Source organism: Oncorhynchus tshawytscha, linkage group LG27 (assembly GCF_018296145.1).
Source record: "Oncorhynchus tshawytscha isolate Ot180627B linkage group LG27, Otsh_v2.0, whole genome shotgun sequence".
NCBI lineage: Eukaryota > Metazoa > Chordata > Actinopteri > Salmoniformes > Salmonidae > Oncorhynchus > Oncorhynchus tshawytscha.
The window spans coordinates 15,893,055-15,911,585 of record NC_056455.1 but is presented as its reverse complement, the minus strand read 5'-3'; the positions used below and the strand labels follow the sequence as shown (position 1 = coordinate 15,911,585).

General features: G+C 43.4%; 1 protein-coding gene across 3 annotated transcripts in view; it reads right to left on the bottom strand.

The window, feature by feature from the left end:
* LOC112237970 (alpha-1,6-mannosylglycoprotein 6-beta-N-acetylglucosaminyltransferase B) overlaps positions 1 to 17,613 on the bottom strand; it is a 77,603-nt gene extending 59,990 nt beyond the window's left edge. Inside the window, exons 1-5 of one of the 3 annotated variants that reach the window (XM_042307276.1) lie at positions 17,439 to 17,613; positions 17,092 to 17,188; positions 16,893 to 16,971; positions 16,630 to 16,757; positions 14,845 to 14,957 (exon numbers count right to left, since the gene is read on the bottom strand). In XM_042307276.1, coding sequence (XP_042163210.1) covers positions 14,845 to 14,957; positions 16,630 to 16,697 — 181 coding nt within the window. In that variant the 5' untranslated portion in view covers positions 16,698 to 16,757; positions 16,893 to 16,971; positions 17,092 to 17,188; positions 17,439 to 17,613. Of the gene's footprint in view, positions 1 to 14,844; positions 14,958 to 16,629; positions 17,189 to 17,438 lie in introns of all 3 variants that reach the window. The other 2 variants (XM_042307275.1, XM_042307277.1) reach the window with 2 other exon arrangements.
* Between the last annotated feature and the right edge of the window lie 918 nt (positions 17,614 to 18,531).

The following is an 18,531-nucleotide window of genomic DNA, read 5'->3' as shown; positions in this document are numbered from 1 at the left end:
TTACTTCTGAACAACAAAAAAACATTTTGGGGTTCTCATACGCCTTCAACGATGTTTTGATTCTTGCTTGAACAGCCGCTAAGATTATATTTGGTTGTGATCTTTGCAAAATAACTATTTTGGATGCAGCAATTGTTAGCTAGAATGCTAACGCTCATTGATATAGTCTGTAGCAAAAGCTAACCAATTGTACTGGTTACGGTTGAAGTGTTTTCTAAGTATAATACAGTTGATTTGCGATGATGACACAAACATTATGTTAAACAGGACATTCATACAAGCCTTAAAATCCAATTATAATCCAAAAGTAGTGTGAAATGCACTCATAAGCAACATGTAAATAGAGGCTTTTTTTTGCTGGCTTTCTCTAAGAAACCCGTGTTCTGCAACCAACTTGCGCACATCGCCCTCGTGCGGCAACATTTGAAAACACAGAAAGGGGTCTACTGGTTGAAAGAGATTAAAGTAATTATTACACGAGTGAGTCCGCAACCGTGGTGGAATTGCCTTAGTGTGCCATGATCATAGGGTGAAGTTACAGTGGGGCAAAAAAGTATTTAGTCAGCCACCAATTGTGCAAGTTCTCCCACTTAAAAAGATGAGAGAGGCCTGTAATTTTCATCATAGGTACACTTCAACTATGACAAACAAAATGAGAAAAAAAAATCCAGAAAAATCACATTGTAGGATTTTTATTGAATTTATTTGCAAATTATGGTGGAAAATAAGTATTTGGTCAGCTACAAACAAGCAAGATTTCTGGCTCTCACAGACCTGTAACAACTTCTTTAAGAGGCTCCTCTGTCCTTACCTGTATTAATGGCACCTGTTTGAACTTGTTATCAGTATAAAAGACACCTGTCCACAACCTCAAACAGTCACACTCCAAACTCCACTATGGCCAAGACCAAAGAGCTTTCAAAGGACACCAGAAACAAAATTGTAGACCTCCACCAGGCTGGGAAGACTGAATCTGCAATAGGTAAGCAGCTTGGTTTGAAGAAATCAACTGTGGGAGCAATTATTAGGAAATGGAAGAGATACAAGACCACTGATAATCTCCCTCGATCTGGGGCTCCACGCAAGATCTCAAAATGATCACAAGAACGGTGAGCAAGAATCCCAGAACCACACGGGGGGACCTAGTGAATGACCTGCAGAGAGCTGGGACCAAAGTAACAAAGCCTACCATCAGCAAGGGCATTGAAGATGAAACATGGCTGGGTCTTTCAGCATGACAATGATTCCAAACACACCGTCCGGGCAACGAAGGAATGGCTTCGTAAGAAGCATTTCAAGGTCCTGGAGTGACCTAGCGAGTCTCCAGATCTCAACCCCATAGAAAATCTTTGCAGGGAGTTGAAAGTCCGTGTTGCCCAGCAACAGCCCCAAAACATCACTGCTCTAGAGGAGATCTGCATGGAGGAATGGGTCAAAATACCAGCAACAGTGTGTGAAAACCTTGTGAAGACTTACAGAAAATGTTTGACCTCTGTCATTGCCAACAAAGGGTATATAAACGTTTGTTATTGACCAAATGCTTATTTTCCATCATAATTTGCAAATAAATTCATTAAAAATCCTACAATGTGATTTTATGGATTATTTTTTTCTAATTTTGTCTGTCATAGTTGAAGTGTACCTATGATGAAAATTACAGGCCTCATCTTTTTAAGTGGGAGAACTTGCACAATTGGTGGCTGACTAAATACTTTTTTGCCCCAATGTAATAGGTGAATGACATTCCACACGCTTGCTAATAGTAAAGGAGGAGGAGAGACCTGACGCTATGCTGATGAGGTAAAATTATGACACTACCCTATAAATACCGGCTATACTGATGAGGTAATGTTACAGGCACAACCCTATAAATACCGGCTATACTGATGAGGTAATGTTACAGGCACTACCCTATAAATACTGGCTATACTGATGAGGTAATGTTACAGGCACTACCCTATAAATACTGGCTATACTGATGAGGTAATGTTATAGGCACTACCCTATAAATACCAGTTCTCCAGTCCTCGGGGGCCTGATTGGTGTCACAGTTTTCCCCCCATCCCCAGCAAACACACCTGATTTAAACTAATTGCATTTTTAACTGAAGATCATGATTAGATGATTATTGGAGTCAGGTGTGTTAGCTGGGGTAAAAGTGTGACACCAATCAGGTCCCCGAGTACTGGAGTTGCCCTGGGCTATGCTGATGAGTGAGATAGTGATGTGAATTATATGAGCAAGCGGGCGGGCAGGCAGGCGGGCGGGCGGGCGGGCGGGCGGGCGGGCGGGCGGGCGGGCAGGCAGGCAGGCAGGGGATAGAGATCTGTTGTGTGGTTAACTGATATATTGACAAAGAGAACTGCCAATTAAATCAGACATGTTGGAAGTACAAGCACCATGGCCTCTGATCCATACTGTCAGCATATCAGCATCATCCAAAATGAGTTAATCTAACTAAACAATCAATCCCTGGGCTAAGTACAACACAGAACCTAGGGGACAATCCTCCTGCTTCCCCACTCCCACAGCCTATCCATTCTACAATATGAAGAATAAATTAAATCTAGAATCGGCTTCCTATTTCTCAACAAAGCATCCTTCACTCATGCTGCCAAACATACCCTCGTAAAACTGACTATCCTACCTCCCTTATCTTTCCTCATTTGCACACACTTTATATAGACTTTTTCTACTGTATGTTTGTTTACTCCATGTGTAACTCTGTGTTGTTGTATGCGTCGAACTGCTTTGCTTTATCATGGCCAGGTCGTAGTTGTAAATGAGAACTTGTTCTCAACTAGCCTACCTGGTTAAATAAAGGTGAAATAAAAACATTTTAAAAATGAAGCTTAATGCCTTTTCAAAGGCTGCGTCACAATACAGATTCACCCAAGATTGCATTTGAAATGCAATGCATTGCAGACAGATGTTGCATGAATATCTCAGCCAGGCCCTGTGGTATTTTTGGTGCACCTTGACAAAACAACATCCAGGAGTTTCTCTATTTTATTTATTTAACCTTTATTTAACTAGGCAAGTCACTAAGAACAAATTCGTATTTACGATGACGGCCTACTAAAAGGCAAAAGGCCTCCTGCGGGGACGGGGGCTGGGATTAGAAAAATTCAAAAACACCTTCATTTGACCTTCATTACTGAGGCAGAGAACACAGGGACAAACAGGAAGGGAACAAATTAGGCTGACGTTTTTGTTTTTCCCTTCTCTCGCGGCTCCAATTACCCATGACCCAGAGAGAGCAAGGGAACCAGAATGATGCTGTTAGCCCTCACCTGGTCAATGAAAGAGCCCGTAGCTATTAGACCAGGGTCAACTCAGTTCTCCACCACACCACACTCACATGTCACAGCCATGCTCTCCCTTATGTTTACCTAATTACTCTGCTCGAACTCCACAATGGAAAATGTATTAACTAAAGAGCACACAGTAAAACAGAATGTTGAATCAATATAACCAGCTCTGCAGGTAAATGAGAATAGTACAGCTTCTGGTTAACAAGCTGTTAAAAGAGGAGTGTTCCTTTTAGGTCATTGTACCAAAAGTCTAGATGCCAAAATAAATAATAGCCTTATCCTTACCCATGTCTGACAGTCTGAGTCGTTAAGAACACTGACACTGATCGACAACAGCCCCAAAATGCTGTGACTGTGGTGTGAATGAAATAGAGCTTAACCTTTATGTGGTCATTCATCAAGCGTATTAGGCTCTTAAAAATGCATTGTGTGCAGACTCACTTGCTTTCACTGTCAGACTTCATTTGTCACCGTCTAAGAGAAAGTCACCTTTGTCAGAAAAAAAGAAACCGTTTTAAATTAAACCACACAACAAAACAAACTCAGAAGTACTTAATCAGGGGAGAAACTGATTAGAATGGAATTGATCTTCCTGCACTGGAGATTCACGGTGTGTGTGTGTGTGGGTGTACAAGTGTGCCCCTGTGACGTGTGTAAATATACAGACACACTTTTATCTAAAATGTTTTCCTTTCATCCTGTCATGGTTACATCTTCCATACCGGTCTAGAGTGAACAAATAAAACAGGCTAGATAGGCTTCTCTTCATTCACGAAGGCTGACAGCAGGGGCTGTTCATACAGTTGAATTCAGAAGTTCACATACACCTTAGCCAAATGCATTTAAACATTTTCACAATTCCTGACGTTTAATCCTAGTAAAAATGTCCTATCTTAGGTCAGTTAGGATCACCACTTTATTTTAACAATGTGAAATGTCAGAATTATAGTAGAGAGAATGATTTATTTCAGCTTTTATTTATTTCATCACATTCCCAGTGGGTCAGAAGTTTACATACACTCAATTAGTATTTTGTAGCATTGCCTTTAAATTGTTTAACTTGGATCAAACGTTTCAGGTAGCCTTCCACAAGCTTCCCACTATTAGTTGGGTGAATTTTGGCCCATTCCTCCTGACGGAGCTGGTGTAACAGAGTCAGTAGGCCTCCTTGCTCGCACACGCTTTTTCAGTTCTGCCCACACATTTTCTATAGGATTGAGGTCAGGGCTTTGTGATGGCCACTCCAATACCTTGACTTTGTTGTCCTTAAGCCATTTTGCCACAACTTTGGAAGTATGCTTGGGGTCTTTGTCCATTTGGAAGACACATTTGCGACCAAGCTTTAAACTTCCTGACTGATGTCTTAAGATGTTGCTTCAATATATCCACACTATTTTACTACCTCATGATGCCATCTATTTTGTGAAGTGCACCAGCCCCTCCAGCAGCAAAGCACCCCCACAACATGATGCTGCCACCCCTGTGCTTCATGGTTAGGATGATGTTCTTCATTTTGCAAGCCTCCCCCTTTTCCCTCCAAACATAACGATGGTCATTATGGCCAAACAGTTCTATTTTTGTTTCATCAGACCAGAGGACATTTCTCCATAAAGTATGATTTTTGTCCCCATGTGCAGTTGCAAACCGTAGTCTGGCTTTTTATGGCGGTTTTGGAGCAGTGGCTTCTTCCTTGCTGAGTGGCCTTTCAAGTTATGTAAATATAGGACTCGTTTTAGTGTAGATATAGATACTTTGTACCCGTTTCCTCCAGCATCTTCACAAGGTTCTTTGCTGTTCTTCTGGGATTGATTTGCACTTTTCACACCAAAGTACGTTCATCTCTAGGAGACAGAACGTGTCTCCTTCCTGAGCTGTATGATGGCTGCGTGGTCCCACGGTGTTTATACTTGCATACTATTGTTTGTACAGATGAACGTGGTACCTTCAAGCATTTGGAATTTGCTCCCAAGGATGGACCAAAATTGTGGAGGTCTTGGCTGATTTCTTTTGATTGTCCCTTGATGTCAAGCAAAGAGGCACTGAGTTTGAAGGTAGGCCTTAAAATACATCCACAGGTGCACCTCCAATTGACTCAAATGATATCAATTAGACTATCAGAAGCTTCTAAAGCCATGACATAATTTTCTGGACTTTTCCAAGCTGTTTAAAAAGCACAGTCAACTTAGTGTATGTAAACTTCTGACCCACTGGAATTGTGATACAGTGAATTTTTTTGTGAAATAATCTGTCTGTAAACAATTGTTGGAAAAATTACTTGTGTCATGCACAAAGTTGATGTCCTAACCGACTTGCCAAAACTATAGTTTGTTAACAAGAAATTTGTGGAGTGGTTGAAAAACGAGTAATGACTCAAGTGTATGTAAACTTCCGACTTCAACTGTACATCCATTTAAATGAAATCCCCAGACTGGACCAGTTTGGCAAAATCATGACTCAAAGGAGAGAGAGGGAGATCTGTAATGTACAGAAACACTTCAAAAGAACATCTCCCGTAATTTCCTGGAAATAACTGTTATAGAATGCTGAAATACAGCATATGCTCACCCTACAGTAATGCTAGGGATTGAAATAATTCAACAATAGCAAAAAATGATGTAGAAGTCATTCATAATTTTCAACATCAAGAACAATTCTATTGATGCATTTGTTCAACAGGGGAGCATGAGGCTTACAGAGACGGTCTCTCAACCAGAGTCGAGGCTATAAAGCAGGTGCCAAGTTCCAGGGAGGCTCTCCCTGCCGCATGGAGTCTAAACACTGCCCCTGGGCTATGAGTCTAGGTGGAACTGGAACGTAGCTTCACAATAACGACGTTTCTCACACGTCTCGCCCATAAATCGTCATTATGGAAACTAACACCCCTCCCACGCAGTACATTTTTAAAATTATTTGATATATGTTCGCAATCTATTGTTCATCAGCTACCTCTATGTATTGCTCCAGCGACTAGCCTATCCCCTGGAGGTGAACGGGCTAATGTGTTTTCACCAAGTCCTGCACTGTTAGTGGTTTCAGCAGCCGGTTTGCCGATAGTATCTGTGTGCTAATGTCGGCCGTTGCCATGTCATTCCTCATCTACTGGTTAATAAAGGGCCCATTTAACAAGAACTAATCTCCTTTAACAACTCTATTTTGTAAGTGCCACAACACAATCGATTTTATGAACAAATTCAAATTAGATAGCCATATCGTAGCAAGCTGAGAGCGGCGCACTGGTCAGCTAGTCTCATTTCACAGTCAGTCTTTATTTTTATGTTTTGGCCGGGTATGGTTCTCAATCAGTGACAGCTGTCTATCGTTGTCTCTGATTGGAAATCATACTTAGGTAGCCCTTCTTACCCTCCGTGTGGGTAGTTGACTTTTGTTAGTGGCACTATAGCCCTGTAAGCTTCACGGTTGTTCATTTTGTTTCTTGTTGGCGTCATTCTAATAAAAAGAAAAGGTACGCTCACCATGCTGCACTTTGGTCCACTTCCAATGACGGCCGTGACAAACATTACACTTGATATCACAGAAGACTGAAATAGAGCAACAGTTTTTGTTTATTAATTATAGAATTCTGGCAAATATTAATAACATTCCACTTATGAAGCCACTAGAGGGCGATTTGGTCATTTGACTGCAGGAAACTACAAGAGCACGAGACATGCTATGCGTCATTGCGAGCTAACATAATCGTGAGAAGTCATCCTCCTAGTTTTTGGGCAGTAATGCACATCAAAGTGTTTGTGGCGTGGATCATGTAATCTAGTCAATTTAAACAAATTGGCAAAAGATAGAAAACACAACAGTAAAGCATCATCCATGCCCTGTGTGTGCATACAGTACACTGTAATTCAGTAAGGCTTCAGACACACAAACATGATACAGTTTAATGCTTGTGTTTGCCATGCCATGCTTTGCCTAATGTCAACCTCTGTGTTGCCTTTGCTACTGTGGCTGTCTGTGGACATCCTTTCCTCAGCCTCCTGTGGTGGGTGTGGACTTGGGCTGACACTCCAGCAGCATCACAGAGGGATGGCTCTGTATTGTGTCTCATCACACTGCGCTAATCCTGCAGACACACTCGCTCCAACATCCGGATGATGTATTTATTAGCCTTGTGAAAATCACTCATTTGTTATTTAAACCGCAGGTATTTGTTTGGACTGATTAAGTAAATTCATGACTTAATCGTGAGACGAAATCAATACCTGCCAAGTATGTGTACTAGATGGCTAAGTGTGTGTGTGTGTGTGTGGTGTGTGTGTGTGTGTCTGTCTGGTGTGTGTGTGTGTCTGTCTGTCTGGTGTGTGTGTGTCTGTCTGGTGTGTGTGTGTGTCTGTCTGTCTGTCTGGTGTGTGTGTGTCTGTCTGTCTGGTGTGTGTGTGTGTGTGTGTGTGTGTGTGTCTGTCTGTCTGTCTGGTGTGTGTCTGTCTGGTGTGTGTGTGTGTCTGTCTGTCTGTCTGTCTGGTGTGTGTGTGTCTGTATCTGTCTGGTGTGTGTGTGTGTGTGTGTCTGTTTGGTGTGTGTGATGAGATCCAGGTGAGGGGGGAGTAGAGGGAAAAGGACTGCTGTTGAGGAGAGAAAGAGTAGGATGAGAAAAAGAAAGTGATAGTTTAGGGTTGGGCACTGCCAGGGACTTCATTATCACCATACTTAGGTCCCGACACGATATGTATTGTAAATCTCACGATTCTACAGTATATGTACTGTGTGAGAGCAAAATTACAAGATTATGTTATAATACTGTTATTGCATCAAATGGTTGTTTTATGCAATATAATAGAGTTCTTAGAACTCTATTGTGTCTGTGAACTGAAAGTGGGCCTCTGGGGCTTAGTGCTGACAGTAGATTTACGATGCCTTAGGTGATAAACAAGCCACATTCCACTCATGTGAGGGAGAATGCTCTGGTCTGACTGGAGAGAGAGAGAGATTGCTGCGGTATGAATAATGATGAGGTGAACCTTGTTTTGGGGGCAAGATCCTGGTTTCCACACAATGAGAACAGTCTTTACAGCAGATACTGTCTGCTGTGAATTATTCATTTATTTCATATGAATCCTAACCTTGTGACCCATTCCATCCCATCTTTTGTCGTGTAGACTAAGGGGGAGTATCTTTACTATAGAAGATAGTTGTATCCTTTGTGTCGGGGCTCTCAACAAATCATCTAGGGGTGGTTCGTCGACCAGCCATCGTTATTGCAGATCACTCACATCATTCACTTGTGTGGGTCTGACCTGCTTTCCTTATTAATAAGTGAATAAAGACTAAGTAGAACTCTGACTTGTGTGATAAGTTTATCTTGCCTCATTTGATACTAAAGAAATAACCACCACAATTGTGATTTGATACTTGCGATTTTATTGTGATTTGATGTTCCAAACATAATGCCCATTATACGTCTGCTGCAGAGGAGGCTGGTGGGAGTAGCTTTAGGAGGACGGGCTCATTGTAATGGCTGGAATGGAACAAAGGGTACAGAGTCCAACGTTGTTTCCAGATGTTTTATGTTTGATACCATTCCAATAATTCCATCCTAGTCTTTACAATGAGCCAGAACCAGCCTCCTCTGGTCTACTGCAGAGAGAGAGAGAGATCATGAGAAAATGAGTTTTGATCAGTCAGGGAAATAAAAGTGCTGAAGACTTGTTGGCTCACTATTTTAAAAGAAGATGGAGAACAAGCTATAAGATGAAAAATACAGGTTTTAGCACAGGTACAGCCGACTAATGCTACCTAAAGTAGCAAAAAAGTGACAAATATCAATCAAATCTATAACATGCACAGACAGACACACATACCTGACCCTGTATTGAATTGTTGGTGGTTTCCTCAAAAAACATTACATTTATGCATATCCCTATTGACAATTAGCCTTCAGTTTTTCAAAGGGTTGTGTACAACTGAGAAATGTTGGTACATAAAACTCGCTAGTACTGTGTGTGTGTGTGTGTGTGTGTGTGTGCGGTTTTCCTGGTTGAGGACCCTTGGGGTGTCAGTCCCTCCCCCCTCTCACCTGCTAGATTGGTAGATTCACACTCCCCCTAGCCCTGCTGCTCTCACTCCTCATACGAATATTCATTAACAGGAGGACTGATTGAGAATGAGTTGCTCTAGTGTACCCGGCAGCCATGGGGGAGCTGACAGAACCAGAACCTATTAGAGCCGACAACCTCTGTCACTTATCCTCTCTCTCCTCATTGCACCTGACAGCCCAGAAAGAGGAAACTATCTGCACTAATGTATCTATCCATGCTTCTCCACAGCTTCAATTAAAAACCTGCCTCTTCCTCCTATTAACCCTCCCTCCCTCTACAGACAATATACACAGACACAAACAAACCCGAAACACATTTTAGGAGAACCACAAGCAAGTTGGAGGCCAGTCTTCTTCATTGGTATGAATGGCAGACATAAGGTGGAACCACCGTAGATGGCCACCGTATTCAGCATTCAGTTCACATTTGACCTCCCACCACCATTCTTATGTTCTGATTGAACGTGTGGCCCAGTATTTTCAGGGTAAATAAGAAATCGGACCCCACCAACAACACAAAGAGGGGAACCGCTGAGTCAGGGACTCTGCAGAAGGCTTCTGAGTCAATGTAATGCACACACACATCCAGTTCTCTCACACACACACACACTCCTTCAAACAATACATACTGACTACTATGTTCAGCATTAGGCGGCAGGGTAGCCTAGTGGTTAGAGCATTGGGCTAGTAACTGGAAGGTTGCAAGTTCAAATCCACAAGCTGACAAGGTACCAATCTGTCGTTCTGCCCCTGAACAGGCAGTTAACCCACTGTTCCTAGGCCGTCATTGAAAATAAGAATTTGTTCTTAACTGACTTGCCTAGTTAAATAAAGGTAAAATAAATTCATGTTTGCCATTCAGAGGGTGAATGGGCAAAACAAAAGATTTCAGTGCCTTTGAACGGGGTATGGTAGTAGGTGCCAGGCACACTGGTTTGAGCGTGCCAAGAACTGCAACGCTGCAGTGTCTCTCTGTCCGTGGGGACTACACAGCCTGCTGGACCTCCTGCAGTGTCTCTCTGTCCGTGGGGACTACACAGCCTGCTGGACCTCCTGCAGTGTCTCTCTGTCCGTGGGGACTACACAGCCTGCTGGACCTCCTGCAGTGTCTCTCTGTCCGTGGGGACTACACAGCCTGCTGGACCTCCTGCAGTGTCTCTCTGTCCGTGGGGCCTACACAGCCTGCTGGACCTCCTGCAGTGTCTGTCCGTGGGGACTACACAGCCTGCTGGACCTCCTGCAGTGTCTCTCTGTCCGTGGGGACTACACAGCCTGCTGGACCTCCTGCAGTGTCTCTCTGTCCGTGGGGACTACACAGCCTGCTGGACCTCCTGCAGTGTCTCTCTGTCCGTGGGGACTACACAGCCTGCTGGACCTCCTGCAGTGTCTCTCTGTCCGTGGGGACTACACAGCCTGCTGGACCTCCTGCAGTGTCTCTCTGTCCGTGGGGACTACACAGCCTGCTGGACCTCCTGCAGTGTCTCTCTGTCCGTGGGGACTACACAGCCTGCTGGACCTCCTGCAGTGTCTCTGTCTGTGGGGACTACACATGCATGCTGGACCTCCTGCAGTGTCTCTCTGTCCGTGGGGACTACACAGCCTGCTGGACCTCCTGCAGTGTCTCTCTGTCCGTGGGGACTACACAGCCTGCTGGACCTCCTGCAGTGTCTCTCTGTCCGTGGGGACTACACAGCCTGCTGGACCTCCTGCAGTGTCTCTCTGTCTGTGGGGACTACACAGCCTGCCGGACCTCCTGCAGTGTCTCTCTGTCTGTGGGGACTACACAGCCTGCTGGACCTCCTGTCCGTGGGGACTACACAGCCTGCTGGACCTCCTGCAGTGTCTCTCTGTCCGTGGGGACTACACATGCATGCTGTAACAAAGGCCAATTCTTCCCTATTTTTCAAAACCACTTCTGAGAAGACCGCCCTCTGTTTCAAGCGTGCCATTTTTCTTTCACCAAGGCAATCTATGTTTTTATAGAGACCTGTACAGTAAAAAGCCATGTCTTCACTTTGAGAATTCAGTTAATTGCTCTATTTTAGGTAGTGACGACTGCTGAGCGACACAATACATGGTCTATCGTTGTCATGAACGCGTCACTGAACACAGCTGCAGTGAAAGTCTTAACACGAGGATAGATTTAACTGCATTATTAGCATTTCAATGAACATGTGAACACATTGTGACAAGATAGCCGTGACATTGAATGGAGGTCAAATTAGATGTCATTTTCACTCGTGTACATCCTGCAAAATAGTTAATCAGCTCTCTCTGTTTCATCCTCACCTTAGTGGCTCCTGCCCAACCACTATGTTTTCTGACGCAATACGTGACCTACTATGGGTTACAAGATGTAGGGGAAAACAACATATGGGGTGAGAGTTCATGAGTTATTACCCCTCACTTGGCCTCCGGGCCTAATACGTGTGTGAGCCAGTCTACTTCCCTGGCCCCATATTAGCGCCAGACTCCTCCTGTTAATTAGATGTGTACCAACATCCATCAGTGGCATTTTGCTGAGAGAACACCTTAGGCCTAGTACACAAACACACTGTTACAGTGACTGAGTGAATAGACACACAGAAGCTTCATAATGGGTTGTTCCTTAAAAGGATGCTACAGTACTGTAACCTAGCTCTGATTGAGTGTGTATTGCTAGTCTGATAGAATAGCTACTCAGATTGAGTGTGTAGAACAGCACAATGGAACTTCTGCCTCATCTCTCAGCCGTACAGGGGGGACAGACAAAAAAATATATGTTTACATCCAAACTACTGTATATCAACCATTTAAACAGCATCAGCCTGCCAAGGGCAAATCTTGGAGCTCATTAACTTTACCCTTTCTCCATCTACCCAACAGCCAGGCAGGGCCACGTTAATAGCCCCTATGGAAAAAGGGGTCTCCGTGAGGGAGGGCTTCAAAGACATTATTAGAAGCCCCTGGAACACCTCTGCAGCCTTTAAGATAGAGAGGATCAAACGTTTCCCAATTTCATGCCTTCGTCCTTTCCAGGAAATAGTCCCCCACCACATCATTAGTTTCACATTCCATGAAAGACCACCTGCATAATGCAGGTTAGCATTTATTGGGATGACTCATGTGCTGGAGGCAGCTCTGCTCAGTGGTCACTAGCTGGCCCAGCCACAAAGTCATACAACCCCAACCACACTGATAACCTTAATGCCTAACACTAACCTAAATTAGGTTTTCATTCATTTTTACAATATAGCTCATTTTGACTTTGCAGCTGGCACATCTAGTGGATATCACTCAGTTCTGCGTCACGGACAAGACTCACCCCCAAAAATGTTAACCTGCACCAATAATGGGGTAAACGTTTGTACAGACATTATTTCAGTGGACTACTGGGTGTAGCCAGGTAAAGCAACGGGACAGAAGAAGTAAATAGTACAATATTGTACTATCAATAAGAATTGAGCAACAGCAGTCACAGAGAATAGGCTACAATATATTGAGTGGTATTGATGTTGACTCAGACAGGTCTGAATTGAGACATATCAATAAAGTGGAGGTAACTGAAATGCAAATTCAAACTGTCAGTATGAAACCTTAAGGAATTTTTTCTATTTCATTGTGTATATCCCCAGTGTGGTCACTAATCCGACCAGGGAGAATCCTACAACAGAGCCTGTATGCCTGCTAATTCTCTCCCTGTCCACACAACAAGCCCATAAAGCCCTAGACAAACAGATCATCCAATGTAAATAGCATCAAAGCTTGCATAGTTGGATACTATACAGACAGGATCTGGGAAGGATCTACAAACGATTCATTGATTTGTAGTCCTCCCACTAGCCTACAGCATCATCATTTATTGTATAGTAGTATACTGTATCTACTCAAATTTAATTTAGACTTCTCTGAAAGAACATTATGGACAACATGTTATGATAGGCTCCGGCTGCCTCTAATGACTGTATTGTCTATAATGAACAGAAAACAGTGGACTGTCCTAACACAGTTTTGTTGAGGCTTTATCTTGTGGTTGCATTGCAAGTGTGTTCCATTATAAAAACAAACTGCTGAGGGAGAGTGACGCCTTTCATCAAGCAACCCTCTTTTCCCTACGTTAGAAACCAGTCTGTTGGGTTTCCTCATTTCTATACTTCCTCTCCTGTCCATCTACATCTAAACTCCTCCTCTATCAACTACGGGTCCGTTCATGAGCTCTACTAAAAGGCTTATTACCGTCACAGTCAATCTGAGATATATTTCTATGCTCAGTTGGTCTAATACGTAAAAATATCCCCCATTTACTTGGCCCCTAGCCTTTTTCCTCCCTCTTGCAAAACACAAATTGTGTGTGTGCGCGGGTGCACTAAAAGATCCTCATCACTAAAGCAGATCGCACAGTCAACAGGCTCTCTGTGTCACCCCTGGGGCCAGAAGTAGCTGACTTAGTGTCTACTATCCTGGTGCTGCTCCAATGAACACTGACCTCCATCCTTCCCATTCAATACACACACACAGACGCACACACACAGAAGCTCAGAGTTTACTTAGCAAGGCTTTCCCTGGTTGGGTAGCAGGCAGTGTTTAATGAGCTGAGGGCCAAATGCCTTCCCCAGACTGCAGCCTGTGAGTGGTTAATTTATCAGGCTGCGTTCCAGCCTTCCTCTGCCTGCCTGCGTGCCCACGTCCCTCTCCCTCTCTCTCTCTGCTGGGTTTGGCGTGCAGCACGGCAGATTACATTATATGAAGATTATCCATCACTTATGGATTTTATCCACAGTTTGGAGGACAGAGAGGGATTCTGCTTTAGATCAGGCTTTCACACAGACAAATAAGCTGTCACTAGAGATTCCTACTGTACTGTGTATTATCACTGCACTGCAGCAGCATTTTAGTCTACAAGCATGCATCACTGCTGAACAAACCATAAAGCAAATCATCTGTAAAACAACAAGGCACAGGAATAATTCTGAGTTCTCTTGACTTTCTATTGTTCTGTTGGGTGGTTGTGTCACCTGATAATGCCCACATTGACACTGTCTCAACCTCATAGGGCAGAGTGTCAGGCTGTAATTAAGCTGAGAGGCAACTGCGCCCAAGCTAACATTGACTCTTCTAAATGATCTGTGCACTGTGATATAAATGCAGGGGCACATAGAACAAACACAGATAACGTGCTCTGAAAATTAAGAGCCTGCTTTCCCAGAGCACGGAACACTGACTAGGGTGAATACTAAAGACCTGGAGGGGGTGACATCTTAGCAAGACTACAGGGAGGTGAGGGGAGGGTAACAAGACCCACATCACTATCTCCCCAGCCCCTCTAACCCCCACCTGGTGAGCAGCAGACTGATGAAGTCTGTCAGCCAGCTGCCTGCAATCAAGGCCTTCTGCTGCACTCGGCATGTTCATCCGTGTTTATTGTGTACAGAGAACGTATGTAGTCAGAGGCTGCCAGGCTTTACCGAGAGAGAGACGCTGTAATGTCTGTTTTCTGGAGCTTACCTTCGGCCCGCATGGTGAAGGGAGTGTCTCCGGGTCGCTTGGCCGAGAACTGCCCCCCCAGGGAGGTCATTAGGAAGCACAGGCTGAAGAAGCCGATCCCCGCCACAAAGATCCTGCAGGGACAGGGACCAGGGCAGCCAGGAGACAGAGAGCAAGACTCAGGGTTAGAACTTAGGGGGAACAATAAGAGAAAAACGAGGGAGTTAAGGCAGGGGAGAAGAGAAGAGGGGGGGTCAACTGTCAGAATGAAAGCAAAAGAGCTGTACAGTACAAAAGGAATAATGGGGCACAAGAAGATGATGCAAAATAAAGGAACTTAAAGATGACAAGTTTGAATTTGATGGTCATTGGTCTAATGCGTTGCAATTATTTTCATGGGGGTAGTCAGGTGCACCTCGTATAGCTCGGTAAACAGGAGCTGACGGCATCATGAAAACAAATGATTTTACTTCGTTTTTTTAAGTCCACTTCGGTTTCACTAAGTGTTTTGATCCCATCACTGCATTTCTTGCCATTTAACAGAGTGCAGAGAATCCAATTGTCGAGACTAGAGATGGATTAATTATCAATCAATCATCATACTTAACTAATCTACCTACGTCAATGCTGGGGATCTGGTTGTGGACAAAGGATAATGGCATATTACATACAGTACATGGGTCTTGTGTACTACATTATGCATGTAAAGTCAACTGAAAAAGTATAACATTAAGGATTACAGTTGCATGTGTGTGACTGCAACCACAATCCCTATAGACATTTTCAAATGTGCAGAATGGTGGGTGGAAATGAATGCTCATAACAGACGCCTTTCAAACTGTAGATGACATCCTTGCGTGAGAAAAGTGTTCCACTGAGAAATGCTCATGCAAATGTTGAAATATTTGAAACCATTCCGGTCCATTCCTCCAGAGGAGAGCTGCTGGATGGAGAGCTAGATTGACATATTACACACCACAGCTCACATCACTTGCTGCTCATTTAACACAGGTTATGATATTGCTTTCTTTCTTCTCATCCCAAGGGTAGCCCTTTATAAGAGAGCTTCATTTAATTCAGAGGAACTATTATACTCTTACTGCCTAAGAGCGATGTCACACTTCATCACTGTCCAATATTTGGGCTAATGGTGAAGAGCGGAGTTTTGTGCTCATGAAAGCTAAAACCAGTGTGTTCAGAAATACACATAACTAGTTGATATCACCTACTGTCAGCTGATCTGTACCTTTGTGTGCTTGCATGTCAATGAACACATTCTACACACATGAATTCATTCACAGTAGACACTAGGCACACGCCTAACTGCCTTTAGAGTGCTGGCAGAGTTCAGGTTTACCATAGTGATCAGAGTATGCCCAAGAGCTCTGAAACAATGCACTGATCTATATTGACTCAGGTGTCAAGTGCATAGGCCTACTGTATAGATACATGCATGTCATTCTGTGTACAGGGGAAAATACAGGCAAACTACTGTAGAAATGTGTAGTTCATATTCAGTCTTGTTGTGCACTGTCTGCAATGCACCTTGACCTGTTATGCCATTAGCCTACTAACATGTTTCTGACATGACAGATCCATTTTCACACCTCTATGACATCACAGGTGTGTACTCCTGTCAAGGCAACCTGACCCCTGTGAGTTTGTTGTAGTCTACTCATGACGTTCCCATTTTCATAAGGGTAACACATTGTTTTTTCCAACTCAATTTCAGACTTAGGCTACACAGAGAGAACACTGCCTGTACATCGAGACCACTAGAACAGTAGCCTACATGTAAACGCTTACCTGAATGGTTTGAACGTCAGAAGACATCTTCTCACCATAGTTGAATAGTCTGTGTTCACAGCACTCATTTTCCGGAGAAGGAGAAAACGCAAAGAGCCCACAACATTGTGTATATTTCACAAAGTGTCCTAAGCGCAAACATAAATATAGTCATTGTGAATTAATAGAGCTTTTAAAATATCGATACATCGACTTCGGAATCGGATAACCAATACTGCACGTGATTGGTTTAGTAAAGTTCAGACGGAATACACTCCGCTTACCCAGCTGCATACAATAGTTTGCTTCCGCTGAGTTTAAATTAGTCCGTAAATTAACCCTGACTCCGGAGTCCTAGTCGTTCTGTTGGAAAAACACAAGTAATATTGTTCACTCCTCTCCTTGTTAACATGGTAAACGTGTATGTGTTTCAAGTTGGGAAAAGGGTAGCAGAGTTATCGAGCGTAAAAGTCCATTGCTCACCAGTGAGCACACAATGTGTGCTAGACTCCATTCGCTTTCTGGCGGTGTATTTTCAGATTGTGCAAGTAGCCTAGAACTGTCTTCAGTGCAGCGCCATCTAACGAGTGATACATACAATCAAAAGTTTCAGTATTGCAGCACAAATGACTCCTGTTTTCATAAAAATGTCCCAGTCAGCCCTGCACAGAAGCCTAAATCAAAATAGCAGTGAATTAGTCTCTAGAATAGAAAGCCAACATCATAGATAACTGTAGGAACTAGGCTTTCATTTAAAAGCACACAGGCTATTCAATAACAAAATACATGTTTAGTTTTTGGACAGTATAATTTACTTTAAACTTACATACCAGATTTTTTCACATTCGTTGACGCCTTGGCCTACTTTTTTACTTTTAGCACCATGGCCAGTTCCCTTTGACATCAGCAGCTGAGCAGACCCTGTCTTTCAAAGATAATTCGTAAAAATCCAAATAACTTCACAGATCTTCATTGTAATTAACGCGGCTGACAGTGAGAGGACATTTCTTTTTTTGGTGAGTTTATCAACAGCAGCACTCAATGGTCTGAATGGGAGGACACTCAAACCAAGTGTCTTATGACAGCTGCAGTGTGACTGGTGTGATTGGTAGGACTAGGACCTGACGAGTTTGCACCTGTTAGACTAGCCTGCTTTGGCCCATTCTATGAATCCAATTGCTAAGAATCTATTCTACTATTCTAATATATTTGCTAGGTAACTATGGGCAGAAGTTACTCACAAAGTTGAATGATCTCACCTTTCCACAATGTATCCTCTATCCTCCCTCTGGCTTTTTGTAACCTAGTGAAAATGTTTTATATATAATATGATAACTAATGATATGAGACCTGAAAACTGGAGGAGAGATAGATGAAACCAATTGTCACAATCCCTAGATTTCATTCAGACACCCATGAAAATCAACATGTCTGTGACCAGCCTGACCACTTGTGCTCCTGCACCTGCAGGACTAGTCAGAGAAGAGAGGGAGAGGAGTATGTCATTGGGTTAAGGCAATAAATCACAGAGAAGAGACAGAAAGACAGAGAGGAGGCGGCCATTCTTGAGGTCACCCAGGGCCATCCCTACTATGACAGAGAGCAATCTACATCCCTGCTGCTATGGCAACCATTTTCATGCAGTCCTATGAGCCCCGAATCAGACTGACACGACTGGCAGGCCTGGTACGGTCATGGTGTGGAGAATGGCATTATACCCAAGCTCTGGCTTCAAAGGCATTGACAGTCAGCTCACATACATTTAAGATGACAAGTTCAACCCTTCACATTATTTTGTAGAAACAAGGAGGAAGCACTGCTAAGGTACACAATAGTAGGTTTGGGTAGACAGAAGCTGCTAAGGTACACAATAGTAGGTTTGGGTAGACAGAAGCTGCTAAGGTACACAATAGTAGGTTTTGG